Source organism: Alosa pseudoharengus, unplaced genomic scaffold (genome assembly GCF_046254945.1).
Source record: "Alosa pseudoharengus isolate Yale_2024_CS ecotype anadromous, Long Island Sound unplaced genomic scaffold, YU_APseudo_1.1 YU_APseudo_1.1_scf_19, whole genome shotgun sequence".
In the NCBI taxonomy this organism is placed as follows: domain Eukaryota; kingdom Metazoa; phylum Chordata; class Actinopteri; order Clupeiformes; family Clupeidae; genus Alosa; species Alosa pseudoharengus.
This window is the reverse complement of record NW_027468657.1, coordinates 28,761,108-28,787,697: the sequence shown is the minus strand read 5'-3', so window position 1 is coordinate 28,787,697 and position 26,590 is coordinate 28,761,108. Positions and strand designations below refer to the sequence as shown.

The 26,590-nt window shown below is 43.8% G+C and overlaps 2 protein-coding genes across 8 annotated transcripts in view; both read right to left on the bottom strand.

Annotated features, from left to right (window-relative positions):
* Positions 1-17,790, bottom strand: part of apbb2a (amyloid beta (A4) precursor protein-binding, family B, member 2a) — a 38,235-nt gene extending 20,445 nt beyond the window's left edge. For all 5 annotated transcript variants that reach the window (XM_076292206.1, XM_076292210.1, XM_076292208.1 and 2 more), the window contains exons 1-7: positions 17,658-17,790; positions 14,331-15,401; positions 13,533-13,732; positions 12,712-12,843; positions 12,187-12,263; positions 11,516-11,576; positions 3,528-3,671 (exon numbers count right to left, since the gene is read on the bottom strand). In XM_076292206.1, the coding sequence (XP_076148321.1) occupies positions 3,528-3,671; positions 11,516-11,576; positions 12,187-12,263; positions 12,712-12,843; positions 13,533-13,732; positions 14,331-15,387 (1,671 nt within the window). In that variant the 5' untranslated portion in view covers positions 15,388-15,401; positions 17,658-17,790. The remainder of the gene's footprint in view (positions 1-3,527; positions 3,672-11,515; positions 11,577-12,186; positions 12,264-12,711; positions 12,844-13,532; positions 13,733-14,330; positions 15,402-17,657) is intronic.
* Positions 17,791-18,413: 623 nt separating this feature from the next.
* dele1 (DAP3 binding cell death enhancer 1) lies at positions 18,414-25,892 on the bottom strand. 3 transcript variants are annotated; one of them, XR_012988337.1, is made up of 13 exons: positions 25,672-25,891; positions 24,782-24,902; positions 24,496-24,586; positions 24,242-24,386; positions 23,755-23,922; positions 23,442-23,506; positions 22,581-22,677; positions 22,239-22,381; positions 20,909-21,067; positions 20,325-20,417; positions 19,987-20,140; positions 18,712-19,582; positions 18,414-18,669 (listed from the first exon to the last, which is right to left on the bottom strand). XR_012988337.1 is itself a non-coding variant. In XM_076292212.1 (12 exons), the coding sequence occupies exons 1-12, from the start codon at positions 25,700-25,702 to the stop codon at positions 19,338-19,340; spliced, it is 1,431 nt and encodes a 476-aa protein (XP_076148327.1). In that variant the 5' UTR covers positions 25,703-25,892; the 3' UTR covers positions 18,414-19,337. The 3 variants fall into 3 exon arrangements, 2 of the variants coding, with proteins under 2 accessions (XP_076148327.1, XP_076148326.1); XM_076292212.1 differs by having other exon boundaries at positions 18,414-19,582; positions 24,323-24,386; positions 25,672-25,892; XM_076292211.1 differs by having other exon boundaries at positions 18,414-19,582.
* Between the last annotated feature and the right edge of the window lie 698 nt (positions 25,893-26,590).

The window sequence follows — 26,590 nt, the reverse complement described above, 5'->3', positions numbered from 1 at the left end:
TCAGCATACAGGACACTGGGGACGCTGCAACAGCAGCAGCAGCAGCAGCAGGAAGTTCAGGCAGAAGAAGTTAATATTTTCTGAAAAATAAATGAGTGGTCTGCAGGGAGAGTTTGTACTTACAGAGTAATTTAATTTCTATAACCTAAAAGTGACAGTGGTGGAATAATGGATGCAGCGCTATTGGCTGTTGGAGGGAGTATTTTAATTACATACTGCATGTGGTTTGTGGAATTTAGACTGGGGATATTTGAGCAGTGTGGTAGGGTAGCACAGCGATGTCCTTATTCCAATACTGCATCACCATTAACAAAGAACACTTAATGGGACAACTTAACAGAAATGTTACAAGGCTGAACTAACCACCCGTGACTCTAAACAATAAATTATTTAGTCTAACTATTTTTAATCCTAACTGGAGATGTTTGGGAAAGGACATTTCATCAGTGTAGTCTAGTGACACTTCACAAGCACACATGAGCTTAGCATTCCTAGCATCACATTTTAATGCCTGAGCTATAGAGAAAAGCATAACAACATACTCCATGCATTCCACTTCCTGTATGGCCAATCAGGAAATAAATATTCATAAAAAACTAATTTGCCACATGACCTGACTAGACTAGGACTCTGTTTTGCAAGGCTCTGTCACACATCAGTGTCGACTCAGTTAATAAATACATGACAGCTAGTCTGATAGCCCCTTATGAGCAGACAGCGCAGAGATCTGACCTGAGCCCAGCTTCCTGTATGTGATGAGTGTGACCGAGCCTGTTGCACGTCCCATGTGACACACTGACCGGGGTCATTTCCCCCAGCGTGAACTCCCTTTGGTATGAATGAGTCATCAGCCATCAAGTTACCATTACGTTGGAGTTAATGGATATAGAGGTAGGGCGGAAGGTCAGTTATGAGGTGTTTCGCCCAGAACATTGGCCCGGCCACAGTAGTAATAGTAAAGTAAGTAATTTAATCTGGGCAGTATAAAAATGCCATTGGATGTAATACCAAGGGAAGCCGAATGGCTTTTCACAGCACTGGTCAGTGTTCCCTTATTTCTGCTCTCCACTGTCGCTGTTCTTATCCTCACTGTTGACCTGAAGCCAACACCGTCCAGTGTGCCTCCAGTGCAGCATAGCTATTCCTCCACCGTAAAAATGTGAGTAGAATTAATTGGTAATAATAGCTCAAGTACATCTTCATTTCGTCCGACTTTACATAGAGAACACATTAAATCCTAATTTGCCATAAAATGCTTTTATTGCTTCCATAAGCAGTGGTGCATAGGAAGACAGCGATGGAGGGGAGATTGGGAGAGGGAGAGGGCGTGAGACCCATGTGATGGATTAAAACCATTAGAAGTCAAAAGACTGATGGACTGGATAGATAATGGACTGGTTTGGTAAAGGTCTTGCAATGCCACATCAATCTGAAATCCTCCGATGTTGTACTTCCACATTATGTAAACGGTGGCATTGGCAAAACTAATATGAGAATGGAAAGAGTGCCGCGAGAGAGAGAGAGAGAGAGAGAGAGAGAGAGAGAGAAAGAGCGCTGAGAGAATAAGGCTATGAGAGCCAAAAGAATGAGAGTTTCCATGCTTTGAGGAAAGTTAATCAGCTGTGAAGTTTTCCAAGGGGTCTGTAATTGGCACCTTAACTTTGATTTGTATCACATAACATCAGGGAGATATGCTTTAAAGCAGCATCTACACACACTGCAGTGTGTGTGTGTGTGTGTGTGCAAGACAAGGTTAACTGATGAGCAGTGGGAGGCTGTGCTCGTCGCTTTTACATCCGTGCCCTTGCTTGTCTGCCGGCGGGTTCTCTACACAACAGGGGGGCTTTGTGTTAGCGGAGATGAGATGCCGCTAATGTAGCGTCTCCTGTGAGCCTGACTGATTGTCATTGTGCCCCGTGCACAGAGCACACAGGCGTGCCAACTACTTAACTAGTCTCTAACTGTCAGACGAATTGGATTATGTGACGGGCTAATGTAGCCATGTTTTTATGGTGTGTGTGTGTGTGTGTGTGTGTGTGTGTGTGTGTGTGTGGGTATGTATGTGTGGATATGGGTATACATATTTAATGAGAGTGTGGTGTGCTTGTGTTCATGTATGTTGTCACATTTGAGTGCACATGTTCAGTTCATATGCTACCGTGTATATTACTGTTTATTTGTCTGTGTGTGTGTGCATCCAGTGTATGTGTATGTTTAAAGAGTTTTGTGTGTGTGTGTGTGCAGTGCTGGTTCAGACCTCCGTGGGGCCTTAGCAAAATCCTGCGAATCCTACCTGAACTCTGAGGGCCAAAATGTAACCGTTTTTTTTACAGTCGCATCTGACACCTCAGTGCTCCCAATACAATCATCCCGCCCCATTGTTGATGTCTACCGAAGTTACCAAATATAGTATTTTGCCCCATAAAGGACTAGGAGAAAGAAAAATAATTGTGTGTGAATCACCTTCACAGATGCCCAGTTTTAGGGTCTGGGCTGCTTGCTTTTGATGCTTGCTGTACATATGCATAGTTACACTGCAGTTATACGCACAGTTACAGTGCAGTTATACTACAGTAGGCTACAGTGTAGTAGCCTACTGTAGTATTTTCATGTCCAAAATACTGCATTTCCTGCATAAGAACTGCACATATTTTCTCCAAAACTGCGGTGTGAAACTCAGAAAACTGCAGTTTGCAGTATGCAGTACATAGCACATAAAAGTTAACACTTTACTTGACAGTATCGACATAAGAGTGACATGACACTGTCATGAACACATGACACTGTCATGACACATGAAACCTAACCCTAACCCTAACCCTAACCCTAATCCTAACCCCAATAACTCTAAACCTAACCCTAATCCTAACCCTAACTTGTTATGACAAAAACCGAATGTCACTTAATAACAGAAGCGTTATGTCATAAATGTTTATGACTTGTTTATGACACGTTCATGACAGTGTCATGTCACTCTTATGTCAACACTGTCAAGTAAAGTGTAACCGTTAATACATTAGGCTACTTTCCATTTTGCATACGTTCAGTTGTATCTAAACCAACTAAAGTTTGACTGAAATATTGTAAAACCATTTACTTGCTTTAAACATGCTTGGGAAATGTTTCGCGAAGTAGGCTACTCTGACTGGGAAAGGCTGGCAAGCGAGCCACAGACAGATGAGGGGATTCACTGCCCTATTAGGTATTCTACACGTGCAGTAGAGATGCAGATAAACAGATCAGCTTAACATTACTGTAGGCTACGCAGATTATTTGTTGACATCAAACCAAGGAACGAACACAAGTTTACCCGACTGCTGTTTCCGCTGTTCATTCTCGTGAAGTTTCTCCTTCCGTTTCTCATGCCCTGAAGGGTGATTCGGTTTTATGATTATCTTCTTAATGTATGAGACACTGTCACTATAACTACAGTATACAGTATGCTAGCTTGTGTGTGTGTGTGTGAGTGCGACTGTGTATGTGACTGTGTGTGCGTTTGCATGTGTGTGTGTATGTGCATGTCTGACCTCTTCTCTCTCTCCAGTGATGTCTCTCTCTCGGGAGCGGAGCTGCAATTGTCTGATGCAGTCACTGACCACGACACTGCTCCTACCGGTCACCATATCAGTGTCTGAGACCTCCAGCCAGCCCAGAGAACACACAGGGAACACCTACAGCACACACACACACACACACACACACACACACACACACACACACACACACACACACACAGAGGGACAGAGAGAGATGAATACACACATATACTCAGCCCCCGAGGAGACAGTGATAGGCTCACACAAGTACATACATAGTACATACCTACACATATTCAAACACACACACACACACACACACACACACACACACACACACACACACACACACACACACACACACACACACACACACACACAAATAAAACACTTACAGCACACACACACACACACACACACACACACAAATAAAACACCTACAGCACAGGCCCGGATCTAGGCTGCTCAGATTGGGGGGGCAAATAGAAATTTGGGGTGGGCAAAATGAATACCCCCCCCCACCACCACCACCACCGCTCAGTTTCACCTACAAATGCCTTACTTTTCACCTTAAAACCCGTATATAGCAAACATGACATATTACATAGAACTGTTAATCATAGCCCTGATTTTAATATTTACAGATAGGCTATATTTAACATTTATTTTCTATGTGGCCTGTTATGAAATCATGTATTGAACAATTAGCCTAAAGCACAGTTCAGCTTTAAGAAACTCAAATAGTCTACATGCATGCTTAGCATTTTGTGATCATTAAGGCTACTTTGACAAACTCTTAGTCAGCTGATTTTAATATTTACAGATATCTAGGCGATATTTGTAACATTTATTTTGTATTTGGCCTGTTATGAAATCATGTATTGGACAATTTAAACACACTGTGAAACCTGAAGCACAAAGTTGGAGACATACATTTAGACATTGCTGCAAATGTAAAACCGAAATATAGCTGCAAGCAGCAATGAGGGGGCCAAGCTGGCCAGCTCAGCAGGCCAGATTTGCCATGTAAGTCAATGCCGTTGCATCAGACATATAGCCTTAAGCAGTCACAGCAAGTTCCATGCCATACAACCCAAGATTGGCTGAGTTACAAGGTCAAGTTTCACATCAAAACATAACTGATTTTGTGGGGCTGAACCAGGGCTGAGTGTCGCCGCCCCCTCACCCAGCCAACCCACCGCCGCTATCGCCCGTGCCCGTCCCACCCTGCCCCACTCTTGCACGCACGCTTTAGAATTAACTGGATGGAACTCGCTGTCATCAGTTTCACATCAAAAATAAAAGATTGATTGAAATATTATCATGCTTGCTGTGATTTCAATGCCCCCATAGAGGTCAAAGGTCACCAAATTATTTGTGCATCATCAGGATGAACCAGACGGTTCTATGGGCTACCATTGACCTCCATTGCAGAATAATGCTAGCCTAGAAATCTAGACGCACCCTAGCGGCGGCAAATTAATTTGCTCAGCTTGTACGTCTAGTATCGAACCATAGGAATTTCTATTGGCTTAACACCGTGGATGACGGCCAATCACAGCGCTCTATTTCGTTAGAGAGTCTTAAGGCGGGCTTAACAGGATAACGACATCCTGCGACGGTGAACAACAAGGAAGGTGGCTATGGCAAAAGAAGAGCGGTTGTTTGAATCGGCGTTGGCGTCAACTTTGGAGGAGTTGGACTTATGCTTTTCTTTGAAAGTAGATCAACACAATGCACTTAAGTCATTCCTTTCGAAGAAGGATGTATTTGCCGTTTTGCCGACCGGATACGGATATGGTCGTAGCGCTGGCCTATTGCATGCCTAGGCAGTTTGAAAGACAATTCTCTGCCCGCCCCTTGGATTAAGCGAGGTGAATGATTCGATGCCAGACTATACATGTCAATGATATAGGATGGCCCGCCAGGCTAGAATAATGCAGCATTAATGCAGCAATAATACATTTTTGCCAATTACAGAGCCCCCTAGAGGTTAAAGGTCACCAAATTTCTTGAGCGCCCTCCTGGTGGGTCCTGAGGACCATGTACTAAGTTTGGTTTTGCGTTTGGTTTTGGTTTTGTTAAGCGTTGCTGAGATATGAGCTCACTTCCTGTTTGGCGGCTTCGCCACAAATTTCGATTGGCTGTTACAGGCGAATGCTTCTGTCAATTGTTCCAGAAAAAAATACACTGATAAGGCATGGTCTGAAGATGGTCTCTGCCAATTTTGGTGAGGATCAGCTGAAATTTGTGACATGCGAATACTTATTCATGTTTTTGATTAAATCCAATATGGCGGCCGAATCAATTACGATGACATCACAAGTTGGCTTGGGTCGGCCTAAGGACTTCCAACAGTATTACCAGACACCACTAGTGCGTTTTAATTCTAAGCACAACAGCAGCTACAGGCCAAAAGGCATGTTTCTTAATTACAGCGCCCCCTAGAGGTCAAAGGTCACCAGATTTCTTGAGCGTCCCCCTGATTGGGTCCTGAGTCCATACACCAAGTTTGGCTTTGATACATGCAAGGGTTGCTGAGATATGAGCTCACTTCCTGTTTTGTGGCTTCGCCGCAAATTTTGATTGGCTGTTACGGGCGAACGGTAATACTTCCGAAGACGAAAAGTGATAACCTTTGTGAGGCTTGGTCTGAAGATGATCTGTGTAAAATTTGGTGGGAATCAGAGAAAGTATGTGACCCCTGATACATTTGAAGTGTTTTTGATGAAATCCAAAATGGCGGAAAATCCATCATGGCGGAAAATGACGTCATAGGGTGCGTTGAACTCGGCTTGGTCCAAGGATTCCAACGATACCTGACTTTTGAAAATCGGACCTACGGGTCAAAAGTTACGTGAGTGAACACACTTCCAACTTTGGCCTGTTGGTGGCGCTAGAGGGTTCGAGTTGCCGACATGAAACTTGGTGACATGAATCATGGGACCGTCCCCAATTAGTGTGCCAAATTTCCCAACTTTTTACCAGACGGTTCTATGGGCTGCCATCAGTGTTGGGTATCGTTACTTTTGAAAGTAGTTAGTTACGTTATTACGTTACTATCAATGAAAAGTAATCCGTTACTTTACTATGTTACCTATATATAAAAGTAACGCGTTAAGAGTACTCGTGCGTTACCAACAAGTAAAACCGTTTGGGGTGCGTCTCCGCCTGCAGCAGCAACACACATCCTCCTTTAGATGCACCGACAGTGCTGACTGTTTATGAATCAATCATGAACCTAACTGTAGGATAATGACAGGAAAGACAGTCAGCATATTGCACGTTTTATTTAACAGGCATTCATCCTTTGAGAATTAGAACAGCTTCCATGAATAGCATATACCGGTAATAGGCAGAGTAATAGCCTAATAAAAACAAAAACAAAAAAACAGTAAACATCCTTGTCCGATGTCGTTTCCTCTTTTTTCATTTTAACAATAGCTTACCGTATTAGGCTGCGCACAAAAGAACAGTGCATCACACTATTAATAGCCTAAATCAACTTTACAAGTGCATGCCTAACAAAGTGCTTAACAGGTATGCACGCAACCTTCAAAATAATGCGCGTACCTCCAAGAATCAAACACACATAGCTTACACACACAGGTGCGCGCGCGCACACACACACACACACAGGGGCGCCTGCAGGAATTAATGCTATGGTACGCACACTCATCACCCCCCCCGCAAAAAAAAATCACTCATGAACAATATTTGTCCGTTTTAGGTCTGTGCATTGGTCAGCAAAAAAGTAGCCTACATAGCATAACAACATCCACATGCAATAATACAACGACAATGTCTACAATGACCTACTCATTTGGACAACTTGATACAGCCCTATACAGGCTAAAGTTACCTTTAGTTTTGTTCTATTTTGTTCTAGCGTAACGTGACGTCTGGCTTTAGTGCAGTCTAACGTTCTGACAAGCACACCAATTGCCTACCTTGTTCTTGCCCATCTGGAATAACTCCTAGCTGCCTCCATCCTTTGTTTTCGTTGTTTAAACTTGTGATATCCATTGATGAGTATTGAGTTAGTGAATTAGCTCAACATTGTGTGCTGATAACCATATATAGATAGCCGAGTAAAAGAAAACAACAAGTAGCCTATTGCGTGTCTGCGTGCGTATTCTCTCTCCTGCTCAAACAAAATGCGTGCACGTTTAGATAACGTGTTCACTAACTTTACGTAATAGAAAATGGTAAATAGACTAATGGCATGCAGCTAAAGGGATAATGTGCATAGTTGGGAAGGTATGGTAGGTCAATTTGGTGTGAATACACACACACACAAGGGAAATTTTCTGTTGTTGAGTAGCTTGATGGTACGCACAGTGTGTATGGACGTACACCTGCAGGCGCGCCTGCACACACACACACACACACAGAGAGGCAAGGAGCAGGGCACAGACTCAAGCAGCCACATCTGACTAAATGCAGAAAAGCAGGGACTTTACTTTCCTTATCGAGGGAAATTCTTAAAGTAACGGAGTAACGAGTGCTTATTTTGGAAAATAACGAGTTACTGATTACTGAATTCGCAAAACTAACACGTTAGATTACTCGTTACTGAAAAAAAACTAATAAGAGTACTCTAACGCGTTACTTGTAGTTACCCCCAACACTGGCTGCCATTGACTTCCATTGCATATAATAATAATAATAGGAAAACGTAGAAACACAATGAGGTCCTCGCAGCTTCGCTGCTTGGGCCCCAATTACTCTGGAATGGCTATAACTGTACAGGGGAATGCTTTACACCTTTGTATTCGGTAAGGTCTGCTGTTTCTTCTAATATATGGTTTGTCATGTGTTCGGGAAGAATTCGTGAAGTATTCCACCGAGATGAATGGGTAGGGAGATGGGCGCAGAATGTAACATGATAAATTAAAGTTACTTTTCTCGCGAACCGTTTACCACAACAAATTGCGGCCAACATCGTTTAAAAGCTGATAAAAAGCTCTTTCGTGTGATGTGATACATGTAATATCTGTGTGAAGAGTAGGCTATCAGAGTATAGGCTAGTTCAGCAAAGGATGGGTGAATTTGGACGCACTTTCTTTCTTGCCGTGCGCTGTCACATTCTCCACTGCGTAAAAGACATAGGCTAAATTGATTTGCGTTGTGAATGCTAAGCTTAAAAATCGCTAGTCGGATGCAAAGCAGAATATAAAAAAGAAATGGGCACCAAGGCCACAGTGGCCTGTGAACCTCCGATTTTCAAAGGGACATCACGGCCAACGCAAGGGGCAACGACGTGGCCGCCGTAAAATTCCCAGCCTGCTCATAACACAGTTAAGGAATGACCAATGTTAACAAACTAACTGGCTAGATCACCTTAGAAACGTAAACATGCACATTAGCTAAAAACAAACCTTATTCAAACGAGAATAATACAAAAAGGTCTTTATTTAAACCAGCAACAAGAATCTATATTACATCTAGTAGCCTATGACCTTTATGGAAATATAGCTAAGCCCTCTCTACTGAAGTATGAAACAGCAAGTGATGCACTCAGTGTGGAATGGTAGGGGAACGCGTCGCTGCTCCGGTAGCCTATTTATCAACCAACAAATCAGCACCCTCGAAATTCAGACGGGACGAATTAGAAAAGTGTGATTGGCAGATTCAATTAAAATTGACCAATTAGGTGGGGCAGAAGAAATATTTGGAGGGGCATTGCCCCTCCCAGCCCTATTCTAGATCCGGCCATGCTACAGCATACCCAGACCTAAAGGCGAAACCTTTTGTGAAAATATATAAATAAAACATGACATACTGTTGTGTTCGCTTTAAAAAAAAATGAACACAGTCTCTGAGCAACCACCCTAAGGGAGCCTGCAGTTGCCTGCAGCCTTTTGCCTCAGTCAAGTTTTCTGCACATACTGTAGCTTCCCCCAAAAAGAGCTCAGTCCCCAGAGACCTGGCCTCGCCTAGCCTGATACAAGCACACACTGTGCACCCTTCAGCCCTCGTTTAGCTCTTGATTCTTTTCTTGATGGACAGCAACCCTCAGTCTCCCTCAACACACACGCTGACACTGGACTGCAAGACAGGTTTCTTCCAAGAGGAATGGTGCATTAGGTGCATTAGGTTTCCTTCAAAAAAAATTTAATTTTGATTTAAAAAGTGATTTCCTTTTCAGTTGCAGTCATATCAACATATATTAATGATAAACAGGTATGTATGAATAAAAATATAGACAAAAATCAAAGTGTTTGTTTAAGTTAAATATGATTTTTTATTATTTATACAGTTAGCTACTAATGTAAAGAAATTACACTATGTCATTACTTCTACCCACTGACCTTGAGTCATCATTGTTCATATGTTCACCGTAAGCAGAATGAGAAAACTGACCCTAGAGCGGGCCTTATCTCCCCACCACTCCACAAAACAATCTGCTCAAGAGTGCCCAGCACTGCAGTGAGTGAGTGAGCTATGCAGAGTGGCACGTGCTCCGCAAGTTGAGCACTGATGTCTAAATTAAGATTTAGGATTTCTGCATTATAATTCAGCAGTAGCACTGGGCTGTATCCCTTTCTGCATCCCTCTCTCCTTCTCTCCCTCCCTCCCTCCCTTCTACTCACTCCCTCCCTCTCTCCCCCCTACCACCCCCCCCTGCACGCGCCTTTCGCTCTCGGTCTCCAAGACAGATGGAGAGCTTTCTTGCGCATCTCATTAAACTTTCAAGCCATGATGTCATCCCCACACGTGCCTCCTCCTCTGACTGGTGGTGGTATCCCACAGTCCTTTGAGGTTCAGCCTCTTTCTGAGACACGTGCCAAGAAACGCCTGGATCAGTGGACTGCTATGGTTCAGTGTGTTCCTATTTCCTATGTACAGCATTCTCTCTCTCTCTCTCTTTCTCTCTCTCTCTTTCTCTCTCTCTCTCTTTCTCTCTCTCTTTCTCTGTCAGGCACAGATGTGCATAGACAGATGAAGACACTGTCTCATTTGTCTATACTGACACACACCCAAGAACACACACAGACACACACACACACACACACACACACACACACACACACACACACACACACACACACACACACACAAACACACACACACACACACACGCAAAACAAAAGCACATGCACACAAACATACTGCTATCTGAGTCTCAGGAGGCTTTGAGCTATGCTGGGGTTGTCAACGATACATGCAAGAGTAGGTGGGGTCCGCACAGCAGAAGAAAAATGTGTTCTCTGGCACCAACAGATGGCAGTCAACCACCTTCACCTGGCACTTCTCCAAACAACCCCAAGGTGGCAGTGAAGTACCACTAGTACAATCTGCAGACATTCACATGCTGTAGCCTGGCTGCAATAGCCATGCTTGTACTTTAAAATAAGTTACCCTTTGATCATTTGTTTACATTCATGACAGCATAATCAGTGTTCATTTAACTGGGCAGCATAAAATTATTAAAATGAACTCATAAAGTGATTGAGATCAAATGCAAAGAAGAAAAGGTTGATGTATTGAATTAGAATATGTCCAATGCTATATTTGCTCAATGATATAAACATAATATAAGATTGGAAATTTAAATTATGTATAGGTGTAGAACCGACCGGATGTATTTGTGCTAGTATTATACATACATGTCTGTTTGATTCATCTAAACATAGAAAGTACTACTTGCTATACTATATTATGCTATGTGATGTGGTTATGTCTCATTATTTAATGTGCTGATGTGTATCAGCTTAAATCAATGGCTAATTCAATACAATATATGTGAAACTTACTATTGTATTTTCACAAAAACTGAAGCGCTATGCAGTCTAGCTGACTTGAGGTCTGAGGGTTGACTCAGCAATACTTTCAGATGTAAACATGGTTGTGTTAGGTGTAAAACAGCTGTTCAGATGTAAACATGTTTGTTTTTGGTGTAAAGCAGTTGTTCAGATGTAAACATGTTTTTTCTCAGGTGTAAAGCCGCTGTTTCAGGTTGTTGTTTTTGTTACCTGAGAGTCCAGGTCAATGCTGGTCCTGGGGGAGGGGACTGAGTCGGGGAGGACCCTTGCTCTGCCCACAAGAAAACACACACAGTGGTCAGAACAATACTCATGTTTCATTGAGCGGTTTTACTGTTTCACAAGTATACAATCACACATTGTATGCCATATATATACTGTACATCTTTAAAACATAAATATTTAATCATTAGTTTGTTACATTTCATTTGGAAAAAGTTCACACCCTTTGTGTTTATTTCTAATCTATGTGATGACAACTGATGGTGATTCTTTGAATCACATTTGCCAATTAGTCCATTTAAAATTTCAGTAAAACACATTTCCTGATTTTAAAGCTACAAATGAATCAAGTTACTTTCCAAATTCACAGAAAAGTAAAAACGGATCTCCCCTAAATTCCAGGATATAATGTTGTCATGAGAAGAAAGCTGCTCCAACATAACTAATGATGATTAATGAGGATTAATGACGGTTCCTAGATCCACAGCACTTTCTGTCCATCACAGGAGACAGCCATGCATCTGTGCCCAGTGTCTGGTTCCACACTGAGAGCTGATTTAGGGGAAAGTGCAGTCTGGCTGCTGGGAGTGCATTTAGCAGTAAGCTAATGGCCTCGGTGATGCACTGTAATGGTGAGAAGGGGAGAGAGGAAGACCCACCGCAGCTTCACATGAGCACTTCCTCTGTCAGGCTGCCGCAGATTAGCATCCTGATGGGCACACTCTTCCTTGATGCTCTACAAAGACAAATAGAGAGAGAGAGAGAGAGAGAGAGAGAGAGAGAGAGAGAGAGAGAAAAAGAGAGAGATGCTGAGTGGATGGATATACCAGTGAAAATATCTTCAGTGCCACATACTGCCTTGCTAAATGATGATGATAGGAAACATTATGGGCTCCTTTTCTGAACAAAACAGTAAACAATTTGTCAGAGAAAAGTAAACAGATTTGTCTAAAAGAGTTTAAACAAAATCCTTTGCTTGTGTTTAAAAATATACAAAATTCATGCAAAAGTGTTTGAGTTAATATAATCTGTTTCAAGTTTGCTTTGTCTCTTTTAAAAGTGAAAAAACCTGGCGTGATGATGTGATGTTTTGACAGGTGTGTTTCCGTGGCCTTTGAAAGCAGTGTGCAGTGCGACAACAAACAAAGCCCCTTGAAAAAGCTTCTGGATCAGCAGCACCTTACCAGGTAGTTGTTGTTGAGGAAGCCTCCGACGGGCATCACCATGTCGTAGGAGATGGAGGAGTTGGAGGGAGAGGAGGCGGCGGACGAAGGCACTGGCTCCACAGAGCTGTCGGACACAATGCTGCTCGGACGCTACAGCCAAGCAGACGGAGAGACAGAGCATGGCAAAGAGAGTGAGGTAAACAGTCCGCCCATTGCCTTCACCACCATAGAAATGAATTCTTTAACCACCATAGAAATGAATTCTTTAACCACCATAGAAATGACAAGACATATTGATTTGAAGGAAGTAGTATCATTTCAGAGTGTGATCAGTATGTTATAAATGTGTGTCAATTTGCCACTACAGCAAAGATCCTTGATTACTCCACTTCAACCCTCTCTGACTGCAGTATCCGTGTATGAATCTAATATTGAATGCTACTGTGCAAACCATAATGCATTCTCAACTGCACACTGATACTTACGGCAAGTGAGACTTGTTTAAGAGAAAGAATGACCACCATGTTGCCTAACTATAAACTTTAATTTGCCCACGTACCAGTAGAAAGGGTTTCTTTGTAAGAGTCACAAACGCCATACATTAACTCCTGCACCTTATACACACCATGAGCACACTTGATGTGTATAAGGTGCAGGAGTTAATGTATGATGAGGGTGTTGGGTAATCTCAAAGCACCCGTTCCTGCGGTATGGAGGAACAGGAGGGGAAAAAATACATCCTGACACCCTCTTAGCATGATTCCATTTGGCTAGTGTCAGCGTTCGTGTCAGTGTGACTTAAGGTCACTGGCTCTCATTATGAGGATGATGTACTGTACCTCGCTCTGTGAGTTGTTCGGAGGGATGGGGAGGCAGGCGGCGTCGGTGCCCTCCTGCGCGGGGTCTGGCTCGGGCTTGGCGCTGCCATTAGACACAGGGCGCTCGCGTTGAGTGGTACCCGAGGGGACGTGCCAGAAATAGACCTCTGCCAAATCCTCCACCTCACGCCACCCTGGAGGTAGCTCACCATCATTCCATACTGAGATAAAACACAAACACATGGAGTCATAGTAACATATAGTAACATAAATACATATACATACTATACATATACACACACTATACATATACATATACATATACATATACATATACATATACATATACATATACTGTACATATACATATACATATACATATACATATACATATACATATACATATACATATACATAATAGAGGAAAGATGACCCTTCATTTTGTCCATTGTTATTGTGATGAGCTGACGTAACACTTTGCACACACACACACCGATGAGTAAACACTTGCAGCACTTAATACCTTAAGAACACAAGGCATACAATGGGTCATTTCCCGCTCAGAACCATCTGTTGTCATAGCAACTGCAGGAACCTGTATCATCACCTCTGGAGAATGATGAGAGCAGGCCTGGACTCAGACAAGTGAGAGACATGAAAGCTTGTTGTCATGTGTGTGTGTGTGTGTGTGTGTGTGTGTGTGTGTGTGTGTGTGTGTGTGTGTCTGTCTGTCTGTCTGTCTGCCTATGTGAGCACTGAAGTGATTAAACTGGATGGGCCATGCATAATTTGTTATCAAAGTTTGACCAGCTTAATTACCTCCAGTCTCCTGTGGCGTTTCTACAGATGGACTCTCCTGTGAGAGCGTGGTCCAGCTTGAGTCCTCCTCCCCGTCCTCCTCCTCCTCCACCTCCTCCTCCTCCTGCCTGGCTGAGAGGGCCCCCACCCTAGAGGAGTACGGGTGGTGTCGGGGGGACAGGCTGGTCCGGAGGGGCACCTGGTTGTTGGCGTGGAGCTCCACCCGGATCTCGTTGCCCCTTGCGAGTGGCTCCTTCTTTGGCTTGTGGTCGTAGCTGAAGCTCCCCTTCAACCCCTTCAGCTGGGCCTGGGTGGGGCTCTCCTCCTCCTCCTTGGCCAGCAGGAGGTGGTTCTGGGGCAGGGTGAGGTGCACCTCCACTCTGTTCTCCTTCACCCAGTCCTGCTGGTCCAGTTTAGGCAGCAGAGGCTTCTCGGTCTCCTCCTCCTTCTCCTCCACCTCGTCCTCCTCCTCCGCCTCTTCCTCTTCCTTCTCCTGTTTCTCGTTGAAGCACACAGGAGGCTCCTCCCGGCGGTAGTCCAGGAAGCTCTTGGTGCGCCTCCTCATTGGCGCGCAGTTTTGATTGTCTTTTCCCTCCAGCCAATCGGAGCTGCTCCTTCTCACCATGACGTTGCTGGGCCTTTGGTTCTTGTTGAAGTCGTGCTGCTCCTCCGCCTTCAGCTGGAGGTTGGTGCCGTTCTTGGCCAGCTTGGGGTTGGAGGTGGAGAGCGAGAGCGACGACATGGAGGTCAGGGAGGTGGACGAGGCGGACTTGGTCGGGGCCGCCCGCCCTCCTCTGCCCAGGCCGAAGTTCGGAAGGTGGTCGCTCGCTCCCACGGCACTGTGCAGGCTGCTCGTGGAGTTCCTGTGTCGGCTCTTCGGGGGAGCCGCAGAGGGACCGTTGGTATCTGTGGTCGCCACGCCCTCCTTTATGACCTCATGAGCCAGTGACTGGTTGTGGGAGGTGCGGAGGTTTAAAGATGTGGGCGGGGCTATGGAAGGGCCACTGCGATTGGTGGAGTCAACTGACGAGGGCGAGGAGCCACTTCTGGTTAACGGAGGCTTGTGCATGGACATCATGGCTAATTATGAGCCTGTCATAGAGAAGGAGTGAAGTAGGTTAGAGAGAAGGACAATGACTGTGTTGAAAGTATCACACTCTGTATTTATAGTAACATGGAAACACTAGCCCCCGCTATCTTGATTTGAAATGAGAGGTTGCTGATTTGCTTCAATTCTTAGCTTGTGCCAATGCGTAGCTTAGCAAGGGGTTGCAGGGGTTGTCCTGGTGACAAACATACTCACAATCATGTGCCAACTAATGTAATTATGGTGACCTACATACAAATGCAACAAGACTAAGCTAAACAGGTGCTCTCTTTCTCTTTCTCCCTCAACACACACACACACACACACACACACACACACACACACAGAGCAACTGCCTCTTTATCTTCCACTCCAACAGACAGAATGGGGGTGCAAACAGGGGGTGTAGAAATGCAAACAGGTCCCCATACCCTGGCGCTTCAACAGTGCTGAGGGTTGTGTGTGTGTGTGTGTGTGTGTGTGTGTGTGTGTGCATCTCACATGTGCATCCCCAGCAGAGAGAAATGGAGATGCTGCACCCCTAGACGAGGGTCTGAGCCGCGCCAAAGGCAGACGTATGATTTATGTGGCCTCATACAGCCAGCAAAGCACAAGCTGAGGCCTCCATAATCAGTCATAAGGTGTGGAGGGACAGGCCACAGATGCCTGGGGCAACCCAAACCCACATACAGCATCCTTCTGAGATATCGGATAAATAAGCCTGCAGAGATGCTACGTTGTCAGAACATCAATCTGAACCAAGGCTGTGTGTGTTTGTGTGTGTGTGTGTGTGTGTGTGTGTGTGTGTGTGTGTGTGTGACTGTCTTTCTGTCTGATCACTCAATACACTTGATGCATCAAAAAAGCCAGCTAATGCAAATGCTCTCTGGGCACTCACACCCAAATACCGAGGCCTGTCTGGCTGCCAAACCTGACGTGGAGCTTGAGTCCGACTGGACCCAGAGTGTGCGGCCCTCCGGCTCCAGGCTTATTTTTGCCGAGTCAGCAAACACCCAAAAAGGTACGGCTAAAATCAACAATCTCCTATAGCACACAAACACACACACACACAACCCACAGCAACAACAGCACCCACAGAGAATCACATTTCACTGCCACACACAGATTCAGCTTCCATGGTACACTGGAAAACGTGCGACCAGCAGATTATTGTAAAGATAAGTAATTTGGAAAAAAGGGTGAGAGGACATTCTGTTAAAAAATAAACACCCCATGGCCCGACTGGGACAATTCTGCAAACCACGGCATGAGGGTCCCTGTCAGACAGGAGGACTGTTTTGACTGGGAGAGGTCACACACCTGTTGGGCTGACCTGCCACTGCTTTCCAGGATATTAGAAACTGCATGCATCATCAGACTTTACTGTTAGGACTTCAAAACCTTATATTTTGAAAGGAACAGATATTCTCAAGAAATACTCAACCCCTATCATGAAGAGTTAGCTTTTAAATGAATCTTTCGGGTGATTTCATTTATTTCTCGAATAGAGCAGTTATAATTTAAACTTATTTAAAATGTAATTTATTGGATAAACGTAAACAAATATATACTTAAAATGATTTGCCTTGAGTATGTGTATCTATATGGTTAATTAATACATTATGTAATGCCTCTTATGATGGATAGGCACCCTTAGTGAAGGTACTCGGCTGATAAAGAGTAATATATTTTTTATCTTGATGAGACAAAACTAAATTGCATAGAAATTGCACACATTATTATAAAGTCATCAACTTTGAAAAAAAAAAAAACCGAATCCACCTTAGGAATGACCCAAACCTTAAAATATGAGGTGATACGAAAGAGAATGTTGAATTTGTCTTTGGGCTAAATTTAGAGAATGGTTTGGTTATCGCTTGTCAGACAATGATTAGGCTACTTAAAACATCTCTAGTGCCCTGAGACGACAAGGGTAATAGCACAAGCGGTGGTATCCCAAAACATTACATCATTAGCTTGAGAGGTAGATGTCATACTAGCCATGCTGTACTGTAGTTCTCTTCTCCATCCTTTCGAAACATCAATCTCTGTGCCTGTATCTGTGCATCTCTTACCTGGTAGTGTTGTATTGCAGCGAATTCAATCACTTGTCATCAATTCTAGAAACAAGTTACAGCATTATCGATGGGGACGAGATAAATTTGTCCCCGACAACCAAACGCTAGTCCCTCCCTGATGGAGCAAACTGCGCATCACTTTCAGCATTTCAGATCATTTGCTTTGAAAACCCGCAAACTCACCGTTCGCGCACTCCGTATTTTGTGCAAGTTCACTGCTCAGCTGACCAAACAAGCGAAACTGCTGCAGCCGCAAAGTGACACCCTCTTCTCGCTGCGTTTCCTCCAATATATGATATCACATCACTCTCCTCCCTGGTGATCGAGCGCTGTTCACGCCGTTGCGTCCCCTACGCGGCGCGTCACCCATGTGCGCGCGCTGACGGAACGGGACGAAATCGACCAATCATAGCTTGGAGCGCTGGGCAGCGTTTCCGCATTCACCTCTCAGCGTATTAGGTAACACTGCACTACCAAACAACCTCTATGTTGACTCCTCTAAAATAAGTAAGCTAAAACACCGAGATATTGCTATATTTCCAATTGTCTATATCATATGGGTGGATACACCATCTTACTAATGTTAAACATCCCTGCCTAAGAAACATTTGTTTTTGTACAGTTAGGATACAACATGATCTGGGCAGGTGGTTAAGGGTTGTTCAAATGAAGATCTTGCCTCTGGACCTGAAAAATGAGAAACATATCGATCCAAGCAAGTCATATTGAGTTGCACTTCACTGGCCGTCATAGATTTAGTTACTGTAGACACAGGGATTGATTTCTCTCTGAATGCAACTCAGGAAGTAGACATCTCTTCAGAGTGGGTTCACAAATCAAAGCTCTCAAAAACCCTGCTCTCTGAATAAGGAGAAAAAAAATCATTAAGGTCGCCGGAATGTTTTCAATTAGAAGAAACACAACACAGCAGCCACTTACTGATGATAAAAAATATATTTATTTATAAACTTTTGTGCGTTTATTTTGCTTTTGGTTACAAAACAAAAATGAAGGGCTAATAGTCATTCACATTCCTCTCCATGACTTAACATCTTTTTTTTAAAGTGTCATGTTTTAACACGTGTGTACTATGACAGATCAAGGCACTTTGACCTCTGAGACTTCAGACAGTTCATTCAATGGCAAGAGGCAAAACAGAATTAAACAATAAAACAAAAAAACAAACAAAAAAAACCTCACCCAAAAAGCTGTCCAAGTCGATCCTCCCAAAAAGAACCCCTAACCCAACTAATGTTTACATACTGGCAAGAAAATGAGCAGACATTAGCACCGGCTCCATCAACAAAAACACTATTCATAAACAAATAATGACATTAAACACAGGGTGAAGGGCCCTACATTCCTTTGGGTGGGGAGACAAATATTAACCATGCACTCGCTGAACTCCCAGTCACATCTCTTGAATCATCCAGAACTCACAACGCTTTCTGCTTAAAAAAATAATAAAACAAATACCACTGTAAACCACTTCTAATCCTATTCCATTGTTTTGGAACAGAAAGGACCAAACATGTGCGGTCAATAGCTTTCCTTTGGGAACACATGGGAACTTTAGCCCAATTCTTTTCTCACATGAAGTGTGTGTTTGCTGTCAACACAAAGTGTACACATGCTGAGAACTTAATACTGAGTATTATTTCACTAGAAGTTTCTATTTACAGAGTAAGGTGTGCATATGTCAATCAAACAATCTGCACTTGTTTCAAACTGCGATAAAAGCTGTAGTGTGCGTTCACTCTGTTTTGATAGTGTCAGGATGTAATACCTGTGGTTTTGTGTGTGTGTGTGTGTGTGTGTGTGTGTGTGTGTGTGTGTGTGTGTGTGTGTGTGTGTGTACACATTTTATCCCACTCCTATGGTCCATTTGCTGGCTGCGTTGTCAGCACTTGAGAGTGGGTAGAGGTGAGTAGGCGGGACCTTAAGGCTGCCCGTGCTCCACGAGTGAGGCAGAGGCTGGACCGGCCAATCAGAAACCTGTTGTTGACCTGGGCCCGTCTCTCGGAACACATCAGAAAGCACCGAGCCCAAAGTCATCCCGTCCAGCGCAGAAAAGCAGGGAGCAGACCGGATGGAATGCAGAACGCGGTCTGAGGGTGATAGGGACATGAGGGAAGTGGTTGAAATTACACTTGTGACAAAACACTTCAATTACAGATAATTGTCATACATAAATAATTTCAAGTCAGACAGAGAGCCTTGAGTGTAAAAACTGCAGTGACCTGCATTTTGATAACTAATTTGTGTGTGTGTGTGTGTGTGTGTTAGAGAGAGAGAGAGTGCGAGAGAGAGTGCATGAGCGTGTGTGTATGTGTGTGTCGGTGTGTGTGTGTGTGTGTGTGTGTGTGTGTGTGTGTCGGTCGGTGTGTGTGTGTATGTGTGTGTGTGTGTGTGTGTGTGTGTGTGTGTGTGTGTGTGAGAGAGAGAGAGAGTGCACGTGCAAGCGTGTGTGTGTGTTTATGAGAGAGATAAGAAGAGGCATTTGGACCTTTACCTTCTCGATCACACAGAGCGGTCAGCACACCCCTGGCCCGCTGGTTCCCTGCCGCTGCCGACTGCATGTAGAGGTTGGCTGCGGTGCTCAGACACTGATTCACTCCGATGCCGTGCTCATAACACTGACCCAGGTACAGCAGTCCTGCGCTGTCCTACACGCACAAACACAAATTCAGCCTTAGTCAGCTGATCTGTATCGTCATGTGTTATTGTGTGTGTGTGTGTGTGTGTGTGTGTGTGTGTGTGTGTGTGTATGTGTGTGTGTGTTGTTTGTTATACAAGCATGTTATTGGCCTTCCATAGGAGCGATGGCTGGAGAGAAGGTCACTCACTCACCCCACTCTGTGCGGCCATGCGGAGGTACTGGACAGCCTTGCCCTCGTCTCTGGTGGGATCCTGAGAGAACAGCACCCCCAGGTACAACTGAGCCTGCAGCAGAGAGAAGAGAAGTCAGGTGGAGACCCCAAACAAGCACACACACAGGCTTGATTTACCCTGAGATGAGGAAACTCAATTTCGGCTCAATTCACACAGACACAGACATAGACAAACACACACACACACATACAGGGTTGATGTATCCTGAGATGGGAAAATCAATTTTGTTTCAATTCTCACAGACACAGACACACACACACACGGTTGATGTATCCTGAGATGGGAAAACTCAATTTTGGTTCCAATATAGCTCAGTTTTTTTAGTTCAAAATACTTTACCCAACTTCCTACATCACTCCATTTCATAAGCTTGATTATATCTGCCTATGAGCACAATGTGCACATTTCCAAAAGAATTATGTGAAGCTGAGTAGACTATCCAAATGATTTCAGCCTTACATCGGACGGCTAGAGGAGAAGATGGAGAAATCTGTCGTAACAGCATGACAAAGTCCTATGTTGAGTGTGTCTGCGACTCCCACCTCTGTGAGGCCGGCGGCCGCGGCGCTCTGCAGTAATGTGATGGCCGTGTCCAGGTCCTCTGCTCTCTGCTGCCTCCTGCTGCTCAGGAGGAGTTTGGCACAGCGATACTGAGCCTGCATGTGGCCTGCTGCTGCTGCTCGCCTGTAGAACTGCAGCGCCTAGAGAGAGAGAGAGAGATAGAAAGAAAGAAAGAGAAAGAGAGAGAGATAGAGAGATAGAAAGAAAGAAAGAAAAAGATAGAGAGAGAGATAGAAAGAAAGAGAGAAAGAGAATGTGGGGCAACAGTGATGAGAGACTCATGAGAGACTATGAGGCTAAAACCCATAATGCACAGCAGTTTCACACCATGCTATAAGGGCTGTGTCATAGTCTATTCGAGCTATGCAAGGAGGGGTGGACACGTACTTGCGTAGCAAAATGTGTGGTCCAAGCTGTTGTAACGCGATACAAGTGTGAGTGCCATGTCATGCGTTTCTGATAGGGGCGTGTCGTCCACATTGCTTGCGTAGACTATGAGAGGGCTATTGGATATGAGTGAGCCTTACAAATGTGTTTGCATAGCCTGTGTGGAAAATATGAAAAAGCCCTCAGAATACATGATTCATATGGGAAAGGAGAACAGGGTTTCAGTTTTTCTCACAATGACTACCAACAATACATCATAGTGGTGAAAACTTTGTACCAAATGAAAGACCTTAGTCTTGGACAAATTTGTATTCATTGAATTGTCATATAATATCCAGTGCAAAATTAGTATGCATTAACTTGAATGGGTCAGCTGTCACACTGGATTATTAAGCAAATAAGAACACATAGTTCATTGTGAACATCGATGTCAAAACTGAACTCCTTATGAATATAAAGTAATCAATCATTTCTAAAAAACATAATACCAAATTATGCCCGTCAGTAAAATATTAACGGCAGACTAAATCTATGGCAGCATAAGCATTATACAAAATCATAATTCTAGCACATAGTAATTATAATAATTCTAGCACTCTAGAACATAAATTGCCTTTGTTGAGGTAGCCTACATGCAGCATGGCCCATTTGCTGTATCACATTGAACCCAAATCTCCCTTGACAGGTTGGTTGAAAATATAGAAAATGTAGTTTCATACAGATTAAACAGGAACACTTGTTCTAATGGAATGGAAATTCTTTTCCCAAACTCCACTGGGCCTGGGTTTTCATCCCTCTGTAATAAATCAAGGTTAATGTCCACTTCTGGAGAAAGAACCTGCCAGGGCTTTGGATAGTCAACGCATGTTGCTCTTTGCTCACTGTGACAGCTTGGCCCAAACTCGCTCATTAAAACAGGCATACCTTGTTAAGGTTTGTCTGGACTCCTCTGCCCTTCTCGTAGCAGACGCCAACGTTGAACTGGGCTTTACTGTAGCGATGCTGAGCAGCGGCCAGGAAACAGGAGAACGCAGCCTCGTAATCACCTGCCTTCGCACTCTCCAGACCTGATACACACATACACACATGAATATATACACTAGATAGAAAGATACTATCATTGATCCCACCAGTCAGTCTATCAAACCTAGTCTAATTCCCTAACCCCTGAAATGAGCATAAGAAAGAAAAAGATATTTAAAAACTTAAAAAGGTTGAAATCTGATCCGCTGTTTATGCACTGTGCATAAGGAATTGTATTCTTACCAATGATATTGAGAATAACTGGAACGCTAGTGTCTGCCACATGTTTCAGGTTCTCTGTAGCCTCCGTCAGTTTCTCCTCTGGCGAATCCTGTGAAATCTAAAGAGATGATAAGAGGTCAATGGCCAAAGCCCAATCTCTCACCTCACGCACTCACACACTTTGATGCGTGTTCCCACAAACTTGATGAGGGCATATGGCTGTCCCACTGCGAATTTGTGAAGTGCTTGAGGGCTCGCTCACACCAATTCTGAGCCCCTACCCCATGTCGCTCCCCTGAGCCCTTTCCCCATGTGGACACTTTACTCAAGGGAATGACCCACAATTCATAGCGTTGTGACGTTAAACACGGGGTTACCCAAAGGGAGGCTGGAAGCTTGAAAAAACATCAGTAAACAACTGCCATAAAACGGAAACAGAAACGTGTTTGCAACAAGTTTTTTGTGTTGTTAATTTAATGGTAGGTGGGTCGCAAGTGCTGTCCCATTTCTAATATTAACGCTTTGTACCCTTACACCCAAATTTGATCACTTACGACTGAGGTCAGTTAATTGTGTAAGGGTTCAAGGCTTAGGGCTTAGGGGAGAGATTGGGATTCAGCCAACGACCACAGTTACATGCAGGGAATATTCCGGTTTAAAACGGAATATTGGCAATATTCGGTTTGCGCGTGAGTCATATAAACTCTTCGTTCAGATTGTCATCAATCAATTTGGCCGTATTCCAGTTTCTGGCGCAAACTGAATACTGCCAATGTTCCGTTTAAAACCGGAATATTCCCTGCATGTAACTGTGGTCATTGTTTCAGAGAGAAGAGAGAACAACAGGAAGTTAATGTGGTAGCGGAGCGGAAGGTATCATACCTGTTCTTTCTGTTTTTCAGGTTTGGCTTCCTTGCGGAGTAGGCTGGCGTCTGCAAACGACTCCTCTGTACAACAGACACAAAGAAAGTTATATGCTGAGAATATGTTAGATATCCTCTTCCCAACATTACAGGTGTGAAAGTCACTCCATTAAAAAAATAGCAGAAATATGTTCATATTTCATTGCTGACAGTAACTTTTCAATCATAAAAATTAGTGAATAATGTAAATATGTATAAGTTACAGTTAACCCCAGTGTAAGACCATCCCAGTCTCTGAAAGTCAAGATGACAGGTGGTCTGAGATGGCTGACCTGATAGTGCTGACTCTTGGCTCAGTAGTGCCCCCTTCTGGTCACAGGACTCGGAGGCTGTGCTGCTGGAGCTGGAGCTTTGGTCAAGTGTGTTTAGCGCCCCCCTATGACGATTTAGGCTCAGTGCTCCCGGCAGAACATGCCTTGTCAAGTCCTGCTGTCTAGAAACTAATGGGTAGATGGGAAACACACTTAGTAAACTCTGAACAGTTTGGGGAAATTATTAAATTAAATTACATTACATAAAATACTTTAAATAAATAATATATATATATATTAAACAATGCAACAACTTTTCATTGTCGGGTTTCCATTTAAGGGACTGTGTTCACTACAGGTAGAGGAGACATACAGGAAAGAAGCCCCTGCTATTCAGCCCTTTCAGTCATTTTGAATCCACGGCTTACAGGGCCTGCTACAGCCTTTCTAATGTCCTTCTTTGTCCACTGAAATCTTTTCACATGAACAGTTTGAAAGTGCTACTTACTGATTTCTAGCAGAATCCGGTAACCACACTTCCGAATGAGCCCCGGTTCCTTGTGCTGTGTCGGCCTGGGGTTCTGCTCACCCACAGAAGTGAACTGCAAGTGGATCCGTTTGCAGATCTGCATGAGGAGAACCGCTGCTGCACCCTATAATATGGAGAGAACCATGACAATCATCACCACCACCAACACTTCTCCTGGAGTTACACCTCTTATTTGCCATCCCCCCTGCCCCCTTTATCTTTTGTGTGCTCACCAAGCCCACAGCATCCAGTGCTGTGTATCGGGGCAGCCCAGTGTAGTAGAACTGAGACGTCCGTTTCCTCCTCCTCTCCTCCCCATCCTCCCTGAGAAACAGAATGACACATACAGTAGGATGTGTGACGTGACGTTAGATGACATGACAGGTGTGGTGCGATCTGACATTTAGGCCTTGTGTAGGAAGAGCTACACAGCAGAAACACGCCAGAGAAGAGGCCAATGTGGTTGAGTGAGAGAATGATAGAGAGAGAGAGAGAGAGAGAGAGAGAGAGACTGCTCACCTATTGTCTTTGTCTGAGTGGAAGTTGGTGGACAGGAGGCTAGAGGTGTTAATGACTTCATCCTCACGATGGGGACCCTGCGTCAGCCGAAGGGGTGCGTTGCTGTGCCAACGATACAGAACTGTATGGGAGAAAAAGTACAGTTTGACCACAACAAACCAGAAGAGGGAGGGAGGGAGCAATAGAGAAGCACTATACTGACCAATACTCCATTTCTAGCAAGAACAGTAACTTGATCTGCAGGGAGTTAAATTTGGCCCTCTGTGGAATTCTACCGCTTGGCCACCCCTTGTACAGTGAATCAACAGAGTTACTTTCGATGCATCGAGAATATTGGAGAACTTTACACATCTGAATGGGGGCAATCATGAATTTGATGTAGCTGCTAGGCCTCACTGTGCACAACTTAAAAAATCTTTCAAGATCCAATTACTACAGGGTATTTAAAGTAACTTTAAGAAATATAGTGAGGATTGTGGTAATATCATACTTTTGCACCAACAGCAGGACAAGACCAGAGAGAAGGCTGATTAATGTCTGCCTACATGAACCGTTTTACAAATCCACAAGATTGTCTCTTAAACTGGCCAATATAGCAAGAAACTATAGGTTATGCCACTGTCATTTACCGTTGCAGCCAGCAGCACCACACATTTGTATTCAAGCTGATCTGTAGCTAATTTGTATCTAATGTTAGCGTAATAGAGTGTTATGCATAAAGTGTTATAAATGCAATTTGCCCCGGCTGTCTGTTATGAAGTGAGTATGTAAACAATGATCCAAAGTGCACTGCCTTAGCCTTAGCTTCTTGGTACAGGGAGAAGCAGAGGCTAGCTATCTTGCTAGCTACCCAACGATAAGGCAATATGAATGTCCTTCACTTCACTTACCCCTGCCGACAATGCCTTGTACTCGCCACATGCTTCCTGGTATTGCCCAAATCCTGTCAATCCACTGCGTATTTCACCCCTAAACAGAGCGAAATTCACTCGAACGTTCTAGCTGGGTTCCATGACTATATTACTGTGCGTAAGATCACAGAGCAAATGTGTGTGCTCACATAGGTCTACCACACTCTGTCAGATGCAAGAGTCACGAGATATTTTGACGGCTGTGCCAGCCAACGAAAATCCCCCGGAAAATCGAGCCCTGTGTGACGCAAGACATGTGTATGTTTCAACCGAAATGGCACTTTAGCGCCATCTAGTAGCCTAGGCTATTGTTTTTAGAAATGCGAAATAGATGTGCCCGGTAGGCTATGTCGTCCGCTCTTTAAAGTAAAAAGTACTGGTCCGATTTATTTCAAATTTTACTTTTTTTTTCAAAACTGCTTACTCACTAATTTTTGCTTGCCAAACAAATTTCTAAATGTCTTTCAAACACCATAACCCCATACCAAATCTGCAAAACCATACAAATTCTCAGTGTTTGACTTAGTTTTCAATTTCCTAACACACATTTTGCAAAACATCTAACACAATTCTCTACATAACACACACAAATCTAACAGGAAGTAACTTGATTTCGTTTTTCAAACACAACCAAAATCAAAATGCCACACTTATTCGCCACTTATTCACTCAGTCAGTCCTCAATGTACAAACACTCATTAGGCCTATTCATATTTTTGAGCAACAGTGTGTAGGCTACATGATGTATCCAAAATGTCATATTATGACAAAAGTGTTTATAATGTGAGGCGAATGCACGCTTTAGACATGTGTTTATGACATTTTGAATGTTGTGTGTCATTTAGCTGGAGATTTGAGGGATTTTGCATTTTGTGTGAGCAATTGTGGGTTTTGTGTG

What these genes read in the sequence shown, in the direction of transcription:
- dele1 (XM_076292211.1), bottom strand. Translation starts at nt 25,702, where the DNA reads ATGTGGCGAGTACAAGGCATTGTCGGCAGGG. An exon ending in CCGGATTCTGCTAGAAATCA is followed by an intron (nt 23,923 to 24,241) that starts GTAAGTAGCACT and finishes TCTACCCATTAG; the next exon opens with TTTCTAGACAGCAGGACTTG. An exon ending in TCCAGACAAACCTTAACAAG is followed by an intron (nt 21,068 to 22,238) that starts GTATGCCTGTTT and finishes CTCTCTCTCTAG; the next exon opens with GCGCTGCAGTTCTACAGGCG.